The sequence below is a fragment of the Lepisosteus oculatus genome, chromosome 3, assembly GCF_040954835.1.
Source record: "Lepisosteus oculatus isolate fLepOcu1 chromosome 3, fLepOcu1.hap2, whole genome shotgun sequence".
Lineage (NCBI taxonomy): Eukaryota > Metazoa > Chordata > Actinopteri > Semionotiformes > Lepisosteidae > Lepisosteus > Lepisosteus oculatus.
Genome location: NC_090698.1, coordinates 4,743,473 through 4,755,479, shown reverse-complemented (window position 1 = coordinate 4,755,479; position 12,007 = coordinate 4,743,473). Strand labels below are relative to the sequence as shown.

Sequence of the window (12,007 nt, the reverse complement as noted above, 5' to 3'; positions counted from 1 at the left end):
GGAGCAGTTGGGGTGAAGGGCCTTGCTCAGGGGTCTGGTCAATTTAGCTGGATTTGAAATTCACGCCAAAAATTAATCTGATTTTTCACCTTTAACGTTCAGTGACTTGTGCTGTGTTGTGAAATACTGTAGCTGTACCTTTTAGGCCAGAAGCTATATCACCCTGCAACTCACAGCTGGAAGCCCACTGAAGCTCAGCAGGTGTGAGCCTGGCCACCTGGATGGGAGACCTCCTGGGAAAGCTAAGGCTGCTGCTGGAAAAGGTTTTCATGTGACCAGTAGGGGGTGCTCACCCTGCGGTCTGTGTGGCCATAATGACCCAATATGGTTGTGCTGACACTATACTGTGAAAAAAAATGCTGTCCTTTGGATGATACATACTATAAAACCAAGATCCTGACTCTCAGTGGTCATCAAAAATCCCAGGGGGTTTCTCAAAAAGAGTAGGGGTATTACCCTCTGTGTGCAGACCAAATTTCCCCCTGGCCTTTACCCATCATGACCTCCTAATAATCCCCCTCTCTGAATTAGCTTCATCACTCTGCTCTCCTCCCACTGAGAGCTGGTGTGTGGGGAGAGGACTGGTGCACTCTGGCTGCCGTTGCATCATGCAGGTGGGGCTGCACACTGGTGGTGGCAGTGGGATTCCCCTTTACCTTTGTGGCGCTTTGAGTGGAGTGTCCAGAAAAGCGCGATATAAGTGTATGGAATTATTATTGTACAAATTCTTCTTTCTCCAGAGGCCTATGAGACGATGTGCAACACTCTGAGACCCCCAGCCTATGGCCCTTCTTTCGGGGGGCGGTACAGGCCCATGCTCGGTGGGGATTATGGGGCGCCTTATGGGCCGAATATCTTTGCTGAGCCCCCTCCCAGGCCTGGGGGCCCTGACTTCCTGATTCCCGGGTATGAGGACTACTCTCCTTTGGCAGACAGAGGAACAAGCTCCAGGAGAAGACCTCCATATGGACTTCGAGAGGGCCCCTACGGCCGCCGAGGGTAGAGTCACTGTATTCATAACCCGCGTGAGCGCTAACGTGCCTGCCATTTCACAGAACCGGCAAAGGCAAAGAATCAAACCACTCGCAGAGCCGAGGTTCTTTGCTGTTCTGCAGATGGTTTACATGCATACACGAGTTTAGCAAAATTATGATCCCAAAGTTTGGAAGACCCTTAAATCTCCAGAACAGCAAAGAATATTTAAAGAAATAATAATGAACTCACACGTTGGAGGAGAAACACGTTTTTGAGACGTAGCTGCTGTGTCTTTGCAGCCCGAATCCCCGCTATGAAATAGGGGAGTACGAGCCGCAGTATGTGCCCCCAGAACCGGACCCCGAATCTCGATATGGGATCCCCAACCCCCTGTCAGAGCCTGCGTATGAGCTGCTCCCCCGGCAGGGAGTGGGCTCTCTCCCTGCCGCTCCCCCCTTTGACCAGGGCGAACCCGGACCCCCAGAGCCTTGGCTTCGCTACAGGCCCCGGGAGGGGCCCCCATTTCCAGAACGGGGTGCTGCAGGAGGGACCCGCCGAGAGCTCTATGACAGTAAGGGCATTCTGTGCTTGGACTGATTTTCACCACCGTGGTCCACTTTATTATTTCCATGTTTCTCCATGGGGGCGGCAACATCTATGAAATTGTACAGCTGCTGTACCTGTTCTGCTGAGCGATTTCTGAGACTGTGGTTAAGTGTTTGCCCAGGAGAGGGCGCACTCTTCTCTTATCTTCCTGAGAATTGCCTGCTGACGCTCAGGGACGTTTCGGTTCCATCTCTCAGGCCGGTATGAGCCCCACGAAGGCTTCCAGGCAGAGGAGTGCGGGATCCTGCATGGCTGTGACAACGGCAGGTGTATCCGCGTGTCCGAAGGCTACACCTGCGACTGCTATGATGGCTACCAGCTGGACATGACAAACATGGCCTGCATAGGTATGTCAGCCGTTCCTTCCTCTCCTCTAAATCCCTGCTGCCCTCCTGCAGAAAAAACAGCAAAAAACTCTCAGTTCAAAAATAATGAAGTTAAAATGAAATACACCGTAGTGTGGGCAATAAACATACACAAGAGTGATAACCGAATTTTATTCCATCTATTAATTATACTAGGCAAAATGGCATAGTTTCATTATCCATCAAAAGCCTACAGGAAAATGTCCTGGGTAACACAGAGTTAAGATGGGCCAAAGGCCAGGCAATTCAGGGTGGGGACAGCCACACAAATACACTCATATAACATGCACACAAACCCCTGTCCTCCCCCCGAGTCCCAGGAGTTAGCAATGTCCCTGATAAAAGTTTCCTGTAAGAGTTTATCCGTCTCGCACGTCGCCTGGGAGGAATTCTGGCCCACTCCTCCTAACCAAACTGCTTCAGCTCGGTGGTGTTTGAGGGCAAAGCTCTCTTTAGGTCCCACCACAGCATCTCTATGGGGATGAGGTCTGGACTTTGACTTGGCCATTCCAAAACTCTGAGTGTTCTCCTTTTCAGCCGTGCATAAATAGATGTACTGGCGTGTTTTGGATCACTGTCCTCTTCCATGATCCGATTTTGGCTAGCTTTAGCTGTTGGACAGATGGTCTCACATTTTCCTCTGGAATGTGCTGGTGTATGGCTGTAATATAGCATAACACCCACCTTACAGTCTAAAGAAAAATACTGTTAAACTACAGAATTTCAGTTTAATTGGGAAAACCTGACTCTAAACCCTGTGGAACAGAACAAACGGCAAATCCTTTCATAAGATTCCTCCGTGGCCTGATTTTGTTCGCTACCATGTGGTAACACTGAATAGCAGACAAATTGTGAATAAATGTAACTGCAAGTTTGCGTTTAATGGCACCTCGTTCCTCTGACATCATATGACAAGTGGCGTCTGTCGTGCTTAGAGTTGATCCGCAAGATTTTAATATGAGATCCTAACATTTTGTCGTTATATTTACCAGATATTCATCTGGTGACCAGTCAATATTTACTTTATTTTAGAGTATGTGAAAAATATAACAGGTATCCTCTTCAGCCTGTGTTAAGAAGTGGAAAGGGCTCAACCAAAAAATAAGATAAGATCACTTTATTGGCCATATACAATTTCTTGTATGAGGAATTTGTCTTTTCGCAGACCCCAGCTTGCTCTCCATGAGACACGCAGACAGGGAGAGAAGCTGGGGGTCAGAGCACAGGGTCAGCCATTTATACGGCGCCCCTGGGGCAGTTGGGGTTAAGAGCCTTGCTCAGGGGCCCAACAGAGAAGGATTCCTCTGCCGGCCGCGGGATACGAACCGGCAACCTTCCAGCCACAGAGCCACCGCCCCACCCCGCGTGCGGACCGCCGGCGTGTGCGACCAGAGGGTGACGAGGGCCTGCTTGTTTTGCAGACGTGAACGAGTGCGAGGAGGAGGGGGACCCCGGCACTCTGTGTGTGAACGGCCAGTGTGTGAACACGGACGGCTCTTACGAGTGCGTGTGCCTCCGGGGGTTCGTCGTGTCCAGACAGCCCCACTACTGCGTCCCCGCTCCGCCCCTGCAGTGAGCCGGGCGGCGGCGCCGGAGAGCCCTCTCGCTCCCCGCCCCTGCAGTGAGCCGGGCTGCGGCGCCGGAGAGCCCTCTCGCTGCCCGCCCCTGCAGTGAGCCGGGCTGCGGCGCTGCCGCCAGCGCTGCGCTTCTGCCGATTTCCCCCTTCTGTTGTTTTTTTCCCCCTTTCCTTTTCAGATGTTCGAGGGCTTTTTAAAAAAAAAACTGTAAACGCAAATAACCGCAACGTCATGAAGCGATCTTTTTTTTACTGTCTGCAAAAGTCCGGTGGACGTGAAAAGTGCAGCCTTGCTTTAAAAACGAGGCTTCAGGCTGCACAGTGCCCCTGAGAATGTGTGAACAGTAAAGGGGATCGGTTGCCAAGGCTGTGACCACGTGGCCAGCCTGGCCTGGACACCCAGCATGCTCTGACCAAACTATGGCTGCCAGTTTGCCTTGACTTCACCTCACAGATGAGCTTCTCTGGACCATCTCTCTGCCCGTGAGCACCCGTGACTGTTAAGGGAGGACTTAGCACTACGTCATAAAGATTTAAGCAATAACACTTACCAGCCATTTCCTCGTTAGCACTGATATCTCGTGTGCTTGTTAGGTTCTTTACCCAAAGGGTGGTGGGAGTGTGGAACTTGCTACCCAGCCATGTCGCTGAAGCTGCTGCCCTGGCTTCTCTCAAGGAGCAACTGAAATTCTTGGATCAGGTAGCTGGGCCAAAGGGTCTCCTCTTGTTTGTAACCGTTCTCACGCTCTTTAGGAGCTTTTAAATGTTCAGGAACGTCCAGGGTTCAGGGTGGCAGCGGGCTGGGGAGGCCGCGTCCACGCTGGTCCTGCCCTCCCAGCGCTGAGCGCAGCGCGATAAACCCCCCGCCCCCCCTCGCTAGCTTTCTTCCTTTCAGTTCGATTATTTCAAGTGGATTCTCAATACTGCAACATCACTCCAGGATGAGGCCTGGGAAGTCAAGTACTGTCTCTCCAGGCTGTCAGATGTGACACAACAAAGCATATAACTCCTAGTAAGGATGCTGATAGTGAAAGGTTTGTGATAACAGTGATCAATAGCCCTTTAACCAAATCCTTTAGCTAACCTATGCCCAGCTGCTGAAGAGCTGAATTATTCTCACGGGAAGGCATTATTTGTCAAACTGCTGCTTGTTAAGTTCTCAGCTTGGTGACTGAGAGCCGCGCGGACTCGGGACACCAGCAGAGAAAGGGATCCTGCAGAGTAAGAGCTGAAAACACGGGCGAATAGCACTGATGCTCTCCCTGCACCTGGAGGGCCACTGTGCCTTCTGGTTGCCATTTGATCTGAGCTGTTTAGTTCGACTTAAATCGGATCACTTATTGACTTAATTGGTCACCACTGTTTTCAGGTCTTTGACCACTACGGATTGAGTGGGAATGCCAGCAGGCTAGTGATTCTTCAGAGCCCTACGTGTCCCTGCTGTGTGGGAGGAGTTGACCCTATGACTGAGCGTTCACCAGGACCCTTTGAGACAGCGGGGGGTTGTAAAACGAACCTCCAATTTCAAAAAATGTGAAAATTACACATTATACCTCAGATGAGCTTAATTGTGGTGTTCAGTGACTGTGTGGGATGAACCTGTAATTCAGATCTGTTGCACTTCGTGCCCATCATTGATCTGACCATCTGAACAGCTGATGACTTTCACCGGTTCATTCAGGATAGTCATTCCAAATGCAGTTTTATGAACCATTAACAGAATCTGAACACTGTGGTATTAGATGAGAACTTCAACAAAGTAATCAAAGTGAATATTTAAAAATATGCTTTATGGATTTTGTTGTTATTCCCCTGCTGGGTAATTAATTAAGCCAATGTAATTCCGGATAAATCTTTTGTTTTGGGACAATTATAAATTCCCCTGTCTCTGTCCTGATGCAGGTGAAGTCATGTGGTCATACCGTGGACTTTAGGATGGAGATCCAGCTGTCTTACCTTGTACTCTGAATAAGAACAGTGCTTTATAATACTGAAGAGGTCAACTACAGTAGGATATTGAAAAGGGTTGTTTTATCGAAACTGAAGTCGCACCACACAGCAGTAAAGCAGTTGTTTTTGTGATTGAGTGTGATTAGTGATGTTAATCAGGGAAATTAGAGTTTATAGTTTTTTGTTCCTAAATCCACCTAAATCTACATAACAAGCAAAAATGTTGAAAATTAGTGCAAAGGCAGTGGTTTTTGTTACAACTCTTAGGAGGGGGCCTGATCATTTTTTAAAGCAATGTTTTCTCATAATGAGATGCTTAGCTACTGCACCCCACTTTCTGCCAAGAGAGCTGTTAATTGTTATAGTCAACATACTTTAGTTAAAAAAAAAACATTTAAAACCCAAATAATCACAAATGGAAATTCCTAAAAAAAGTAAGAAGGTATGGCCATTTCAGTAGGAAAAGCTAGATCACTATAGATTTATGTGTTTTATATCCTATTGTATATTAATTTATACTCTGTGCAAAGTTAAGCTCTTTTTTACTTTAAAAAAGCTATTATAATATTACTGTAACTGTTAAAGAGCACATGCGACCGTGATTTTAAAATGCTGTTCTGTAAGAAAAACCCGCCAAGATTTCCGAGAACTACTCCACTATATTCACTTCTCGTCCATAAAAAGCCTGTTGATTTTTAATCGTCTTAGAACGAACGTGCTTGCAAAGAAATCTCGCTGTAACTAATAAAACAAGTCTAACGGGTCTTTCATTTTGGCGGAATAAACTTGGAAAAGTGAAATACGTCTAAATATATAAAGTATGTAACGGAAAGAATTGGGTTTGAAGTGCTTTCTAATGCTCACTTTGTATTATTTAAATCTCTTTTAGTATAAAAATATTGGTGATAATCGTTTATCAGTTCTCAACCTGCACTAAGAGATGGAAATGGGTTTTAAAATTACTATTCACCTTTTCAGTTTATGACGAATGTCTCGTCTTCAACTGTATGTTTATGTCATTGGTCAGTTTTTTTTCACGTAGATTAACAGATGAAAACCTAAAAATGATTCTCAGCACATAAACTTGTATAACACTGTGCACTGTACTTGCGGAGGACTGAACTATTGTATTAAGCTGCAGTCCGCGGTCTTTGGGAAAAAAATCAAATGCTGTTTTTTGTCATTTGGTTTTGATCTTGACTGAAGTTTAGTGTTTTCTTGTTCATGTATAAAACGTTTTTTTTTATGTCTTTGCACACATTCCAATTCTGAATAGCAACGCTGTACATTTGTATTTCGGAAGAAAATAAAATAAATTGTATACCTGATAACAGAGCAGTTCAATTTTACACGGTCTGAAATAAGCAAACACCCGAAAAAGAAGATTCGGAAGACCCGACTTTCCTGACTCGTTATTTTACGCATGCAAAATGACCGACATTTCCTTTCCGGCAAAGGGTTTTGCTGGATCAAAGCCGGGGGGGTACAGGACGTGAGGGGGGGTCATTCCTGCTGTACCCGTGCGGAGAGCCGCGCCGGAGCCGCTCTCACGTGCTTAGCGCGCAGCAAAGGAGCTCTGCTCTCCTCTACCTGGACGTTCAGTTCTCTGAGTCCTGCGAGTTTAACTGAATCCAGGTGTTAATCCTTTTTATAGGCCAATCCCCACAACCATAACCAGCCAATCCGATTAAAATGGTCCCCATCAAACTCCGTTCTTAATTTGTTCTGGCGGATTGCACCGAGCAGCGGAATATCGGCTTTTTAGCTTCCCCGGATCTGCGCACCTACTCGCGGGCACTGCCCGGCGGGTGCACGCCAGCTTGCTGGGTCTGTATCACGCAAGCCCGAGAGATACTGGCCTGCGTAACTTCCACGAACACCACGCGTGCAAGTTAAATTAAAGCGTTACAACCCACCGCGCCCCCTTTGGAACGTGGAATTTCGCTCAACATGGCGCAGAAGAGTATTATATTGCCTTTGCAAAAATCCAAAGAAGAAGAAGATTTTTTTGTCCTATCTAATTGTTTCATACATGCCTTACAAAATGACCTATTTCTTGTTTTTAACATACAGACGGGCTAAAGGAACTGAATCCTTTTAGTTGTGGGCACTGTGACTGTGGTAAAAGTACGGCACAAACTGTCATAAGTGCAAACTAATTAATTTTACACAGGATGTGTTTGAATCGGTTTAGGTCTAGCAATCACTTTTTTTATGCCCACCTTCCCCTACGTGGTTTTGGCATCAACTAGTGTTTGTCTTAAAACACCATTTAGTGTGGATGTGTAAAAAAAAAAAACGTGCAATCGTTTCGATCTGCAGTAAAACCGAACACGCAGCCACGATTTGACCTGAATTTAACACATCGCTGACACGTTGAAGTCAAAACGTGCTTTCAAAATTTCGCAAACAATAAAGAATAAAATGGCAGCGTGATCAGATTTTGGAAAAGGAAGAAAGCCGACACAAGATTTACATCTGCAGAAATGGATGACAATCCGGCAGAGGTACAGTCAGTAAAAGGCCTTGTGCACAAGGGCATCCGCCGGCAGGGGCTGATTACAAACCCACCGGCCTCCGCCGCTAAGAGCAGGATAACTGGAAGACGTCGGATGATCCCAGTTAATGAGCTGGGACCTGCTGATTCCGCGTTATCTTCGGAAGAAACACCCCAGTTTCCAATATAAGCCTGTTCATTTCTACAAAGAGTGGAGCCAGCAAAAAAAAAAACAGTTTCAGGTAGGGGATGCTGATGCAGGAGTATTAGTGGCACCTTGTGAAGGCAGTCTAGGAATAATCAGATTGGAAGTGCATTGCACTAGGGGAGACTGTCCTACCTGCAAACTGCTACTACCCCAACTGTTACAAGCAGCATAAAAACACTTAACTCTTCTATTTGCAACAAATCCACAGAGTTAGTAAAGGAAGAGACGCTCCTTCCTGTAGGGGGTGCACTGATGAGTCTGACGTCTGCCTGATGAGCAGGGCATCACTATCACATGTGCATCTCGCAAGAACAATCCACTGTCGTGTGTCCCAGGACTTTTCAGTGCAACAGGGTGCCATCAGTCTCTACAGGTGAAGTTCTCCAGCAACTAGAAAACTCCACTACACACTTGGATGCCCCCTTGACTGGTCACCTGGACACAAAGGTTTCTGTAGCTTCTCATTCTGCACACAGCAGTGTCTGTCTGAGCGGTCCACATCAAACCTCGATTCAGCCCCAGTCCCATTCCCATTAGCCATATCACCCTCCAACTCAAAGCTGGCAGCCCCACTGAAGCTCAGCAGGTGTGAGCCTGGCCAGTACCTGGATGGGAGACCTCCTGGGAAACACTAAGGCTGCTTCTGGAAGAGGTATTGGAGGGTGCCAGTAGGGGGCGCTTATCCTGTGGTCTGTGTGGGTCCAGTTGCTCCTGTATAGTGACGGGGACACTGGACTGTAAAAAGGCACCGTCCTTCAGATGAGACGTAAAACCGAGGTCCTGATTCTCTGTGATCATTAAAAATCCCAGGGTGTTTCTTGAAAAGAGTAGGGGTGTTACCCTGGAATCCTGGCCAAATTTCCCATTAGTCTTTACTAATCACAGACTAGTAATAATCCCCCTCTCTGAACTGGCTTCATCACTCTGTTCTCCTCCCCACATAGAGCTGGTGTGTGGGGGAGTGTACTACTGAACTATGGCTGCTGTCACATCATCCAGGTTGGGGCTACACACTGGTGGTGGTGGAGGGGAGTGTCCAGAAAAGTGCTATATAAGTATAAGGAGCACTGGGCTCGACTACTGGAGAGACCATTGTAACGCTGGCATATTGGTCATTTCTTATGTGTTTTTTATTGTCAGTTTGTTTAGCATTCAGCAGGATAAACCGCCTCATTGGTGTCGAATCAACTCTGTAATGAGGTGATTTAGTGCTTATGCATCATTCAGTAATGATCAGCAAATCAAAATGATGCCTGAAACATTCTATCAATGTCCAGAATCTATATACTTTATTGTTCTAAAAGCACACATGCATAAATGCAAGTTTTTTAATGCTCAGATGCTTTCATGAAGGAACTAATACTGCTGAGCAATCAAAACTGCCTAAAAGGCCAACTGAGAAAAGAAGAAGTTTCTTTGCCATTTTGTTTCGCATTACTCTATAATTATGATCATGCATGTTATAGAACTATGTGAGCCTTTCCTTCCCCTTGTGCGAGAAATATGCAGTAAACAGCAGCATTCTTGCTCTGGACACACTGAGCACCACCAATCACTGTGGAGGGTATTAACCATAAACTGGATTGTGTTTATATCATTAAAAGGTGGTGTGCAGGAATCTGGGAACATCACAACATAGAAACAGAATACTGAATTATCTCTAGTTGTTTCCCACGGATTTCTGCACTATCACAACATGCAGTATGGCTATTGAAAGACCAGGGATCAGTCCAAGTGAGAGAGACAAAGGATGATTCAGCCTTTTTGCTGCTAAATCTGTCTAATCGATTGCTATCATGACAGGGAAAATCTCCTCTCCACCACCCCCCCTCAGTTTGTTGTTAGGTAAGCTAATGGTGCTGCTAAGCTCTTAACACTCACCTGCCATGAGCCACTGCTTGAAATGAACACAGTAGCATGAGAGCTCCCAGCTGTGATCCTGCATGGTCTCAAGGTATGAACAGAGATAAAGAGGGGATGAGACTTAACCCAGTGGCCTGTTTTTGGCCGCTGCATGAACCGTGTGTCTGTAAACATGAGCAGACAGGCCACAGTCCAGTGGAGGGCATGAGTGCATGTGTGTGCGCTCACCTCAGAGCCCTGCTGCAGAGACCTTTTAGGAGATTAGGGTGGATAGCAGACAGATGTCACTCAGCAGCCTAGACAGTAATCGCATCACCCCACTGTGTGGACAGCGGAGCTAGAACTGGGTCAGAATGTTCCTCACCTGAGACAGAGGGTGGGAGAAATAGACCACAGGAGTATGATCCTAATGCTATGTGCTTTTCTAAGAAGAACCTGCCTCTCCTTTCATTCATAAATCCAGACTCAGCAGCTTTAAATATGTGGAACAACAAGGTGCCAAAACAGTCCAATTGTGTTGCTTTAAAGTTTTGGTGGTCCAACATTAAAGTAGACTCCCTTCCTTGCTAGACCTGGCACAGACCCTATCATTGCTGCCTCGCAGTAGTGGGTCCCTGGGTTCGATCCCTGGGGTACTGTCTGTGTGGAGTTTGCATGTTCTCCCTAGGTTTATGTGTGTTTCCTGCAGGTGCTCCAGTTTCTTCCCACAGTCCAAAGGCAAAGTGGTAGGTAAATTGTGAAACTTGTCCCTAGGTGTGCGTGTGTTTGTATTAGAGTTTGCGTCTGGTCCCATCCAACGTGTGTCCTGCCTTGCACCTGTGCCTGCTGGGATAGGCTTTGGCTCCCTATGACCCTGCATTCAAGAAAGTATTTAGAAAATGGATGGATATTACATTGCTAAGAAGGTCCTTTTCACTGATATTACTTTCTTATGTGCCCAATCTTCTTTTTTCTCTGGCTTTACGGCTGTTATGCACAGGACATCTTAATAGTATTAGTAACAGTCATGTACAGTATTTGCCAAGCCATGCTCATCCCTGGCATGACTTAAAGCACTCTAATACACTGTATTTTAAAATCACTTAAAATAAAGAAAATAGAGTGTCAAAGTACTGGTAAGTGCTCCTCCACACCGTCACCCTTGCTGATGATGATGATGGTGGTGAAGGTGATGATAAGACCTCACGTTTATATAGCAGTTTCAGACAGGAGGGTCCCACGTTACCACTGAGGTCCAACACCCGCAGCTCTTCCACACCGCAGGTCAGGCGGAAGAGCGAGGAATTCCTTCACCCGCTGAATCGAGGGCGAACGCTACCGAAACCAGGACGAGTCGTTGTGATCCCGCTCCATAGACTTACTGAATCGAAGTCATTTTTAGAGTATTTTTTAACACTTAACATACCTTTACATTTATAGAAGAATTCAAGAAAGGTTACGAACGAAAAGAGGCTATTCGGTCTGTCCATCCCGTTTGATAGTCGGTAATTAGTAGTTAACGCTAACTGACTCGGTTTCCCGGTTAAGAAGGTTAAAAAATGCGCTTATTACGAAACAAGACGTTAACAACGATTAACGCATTTCAGTCTCTGTTAGCACCTCGGGAAATACAGGCTACTATACGTGTAGCCTGTGTTGTAACGCGTTTTTATCAGATGACCATCGTGAACGCCGGACAATATTATCAACTGAATGAAGATGGATGTAATGCAATAAAGCCTTTCGCCAAAGCTGTTCTAAACCATAACCATTCCCGATGACCTTTCTGTAAGATATATGTATTAAATTATTTCCGCATTTTCTTTCACGCATCTCTCCTCCACCACCTCAGTCGAAGTCCAGGCGCAGGCGCTCAACTAGGCGATGCAAGCAGATCTCACCGGGCCAAAATCTCACGCACCTCATTTCTGATGCCTCTGTTGCTCTGTGAATCGCAGTTAATGATACCATCCTCTTCGCAGAGGGAA

The 12,007-nt window shown here is 46.4% G+C and overlaps 1 protein-coding gene across 5 annotated transcripts in view; it reads left to right on the top strand.

The window, feature by feature from the left end:
• LOC102693071 (latent-transforming growth factor beta-binding protein 4) overlaps positions 1–6,803 on the top strand; it is a 94,032-nt gene extending 87,229 nt beyond the window's left edge. For all 5 annotated transcript variants that reach the window (XM_069186346.1, XM_069186344.1, XM_069186343.1 and 2 more), the window contains 4 exons: positions 741–999; positions 1,275–1,546; positions 1,779–1,928; positions 3,368–6,803. In XM_069186346.1, coding sequence (XP_069042447.1) covers positions 741–999; positions 1,275–1,546; positions 1,779–1,928; positions 3,368–3,522 — 836 coding nt within the window. In that variant the 3' untranslated portion in view covers positions 3,523–6,803. The remainder of the gene's footprint in view (positions 1–740; positions 1,000–1,274; positions 1,547–1,778; positions 1,929–3,367) is intronic.
• The last annotated feature ends 5,204 nt before the right edge of the window (positions 6,804–12,007 follow it).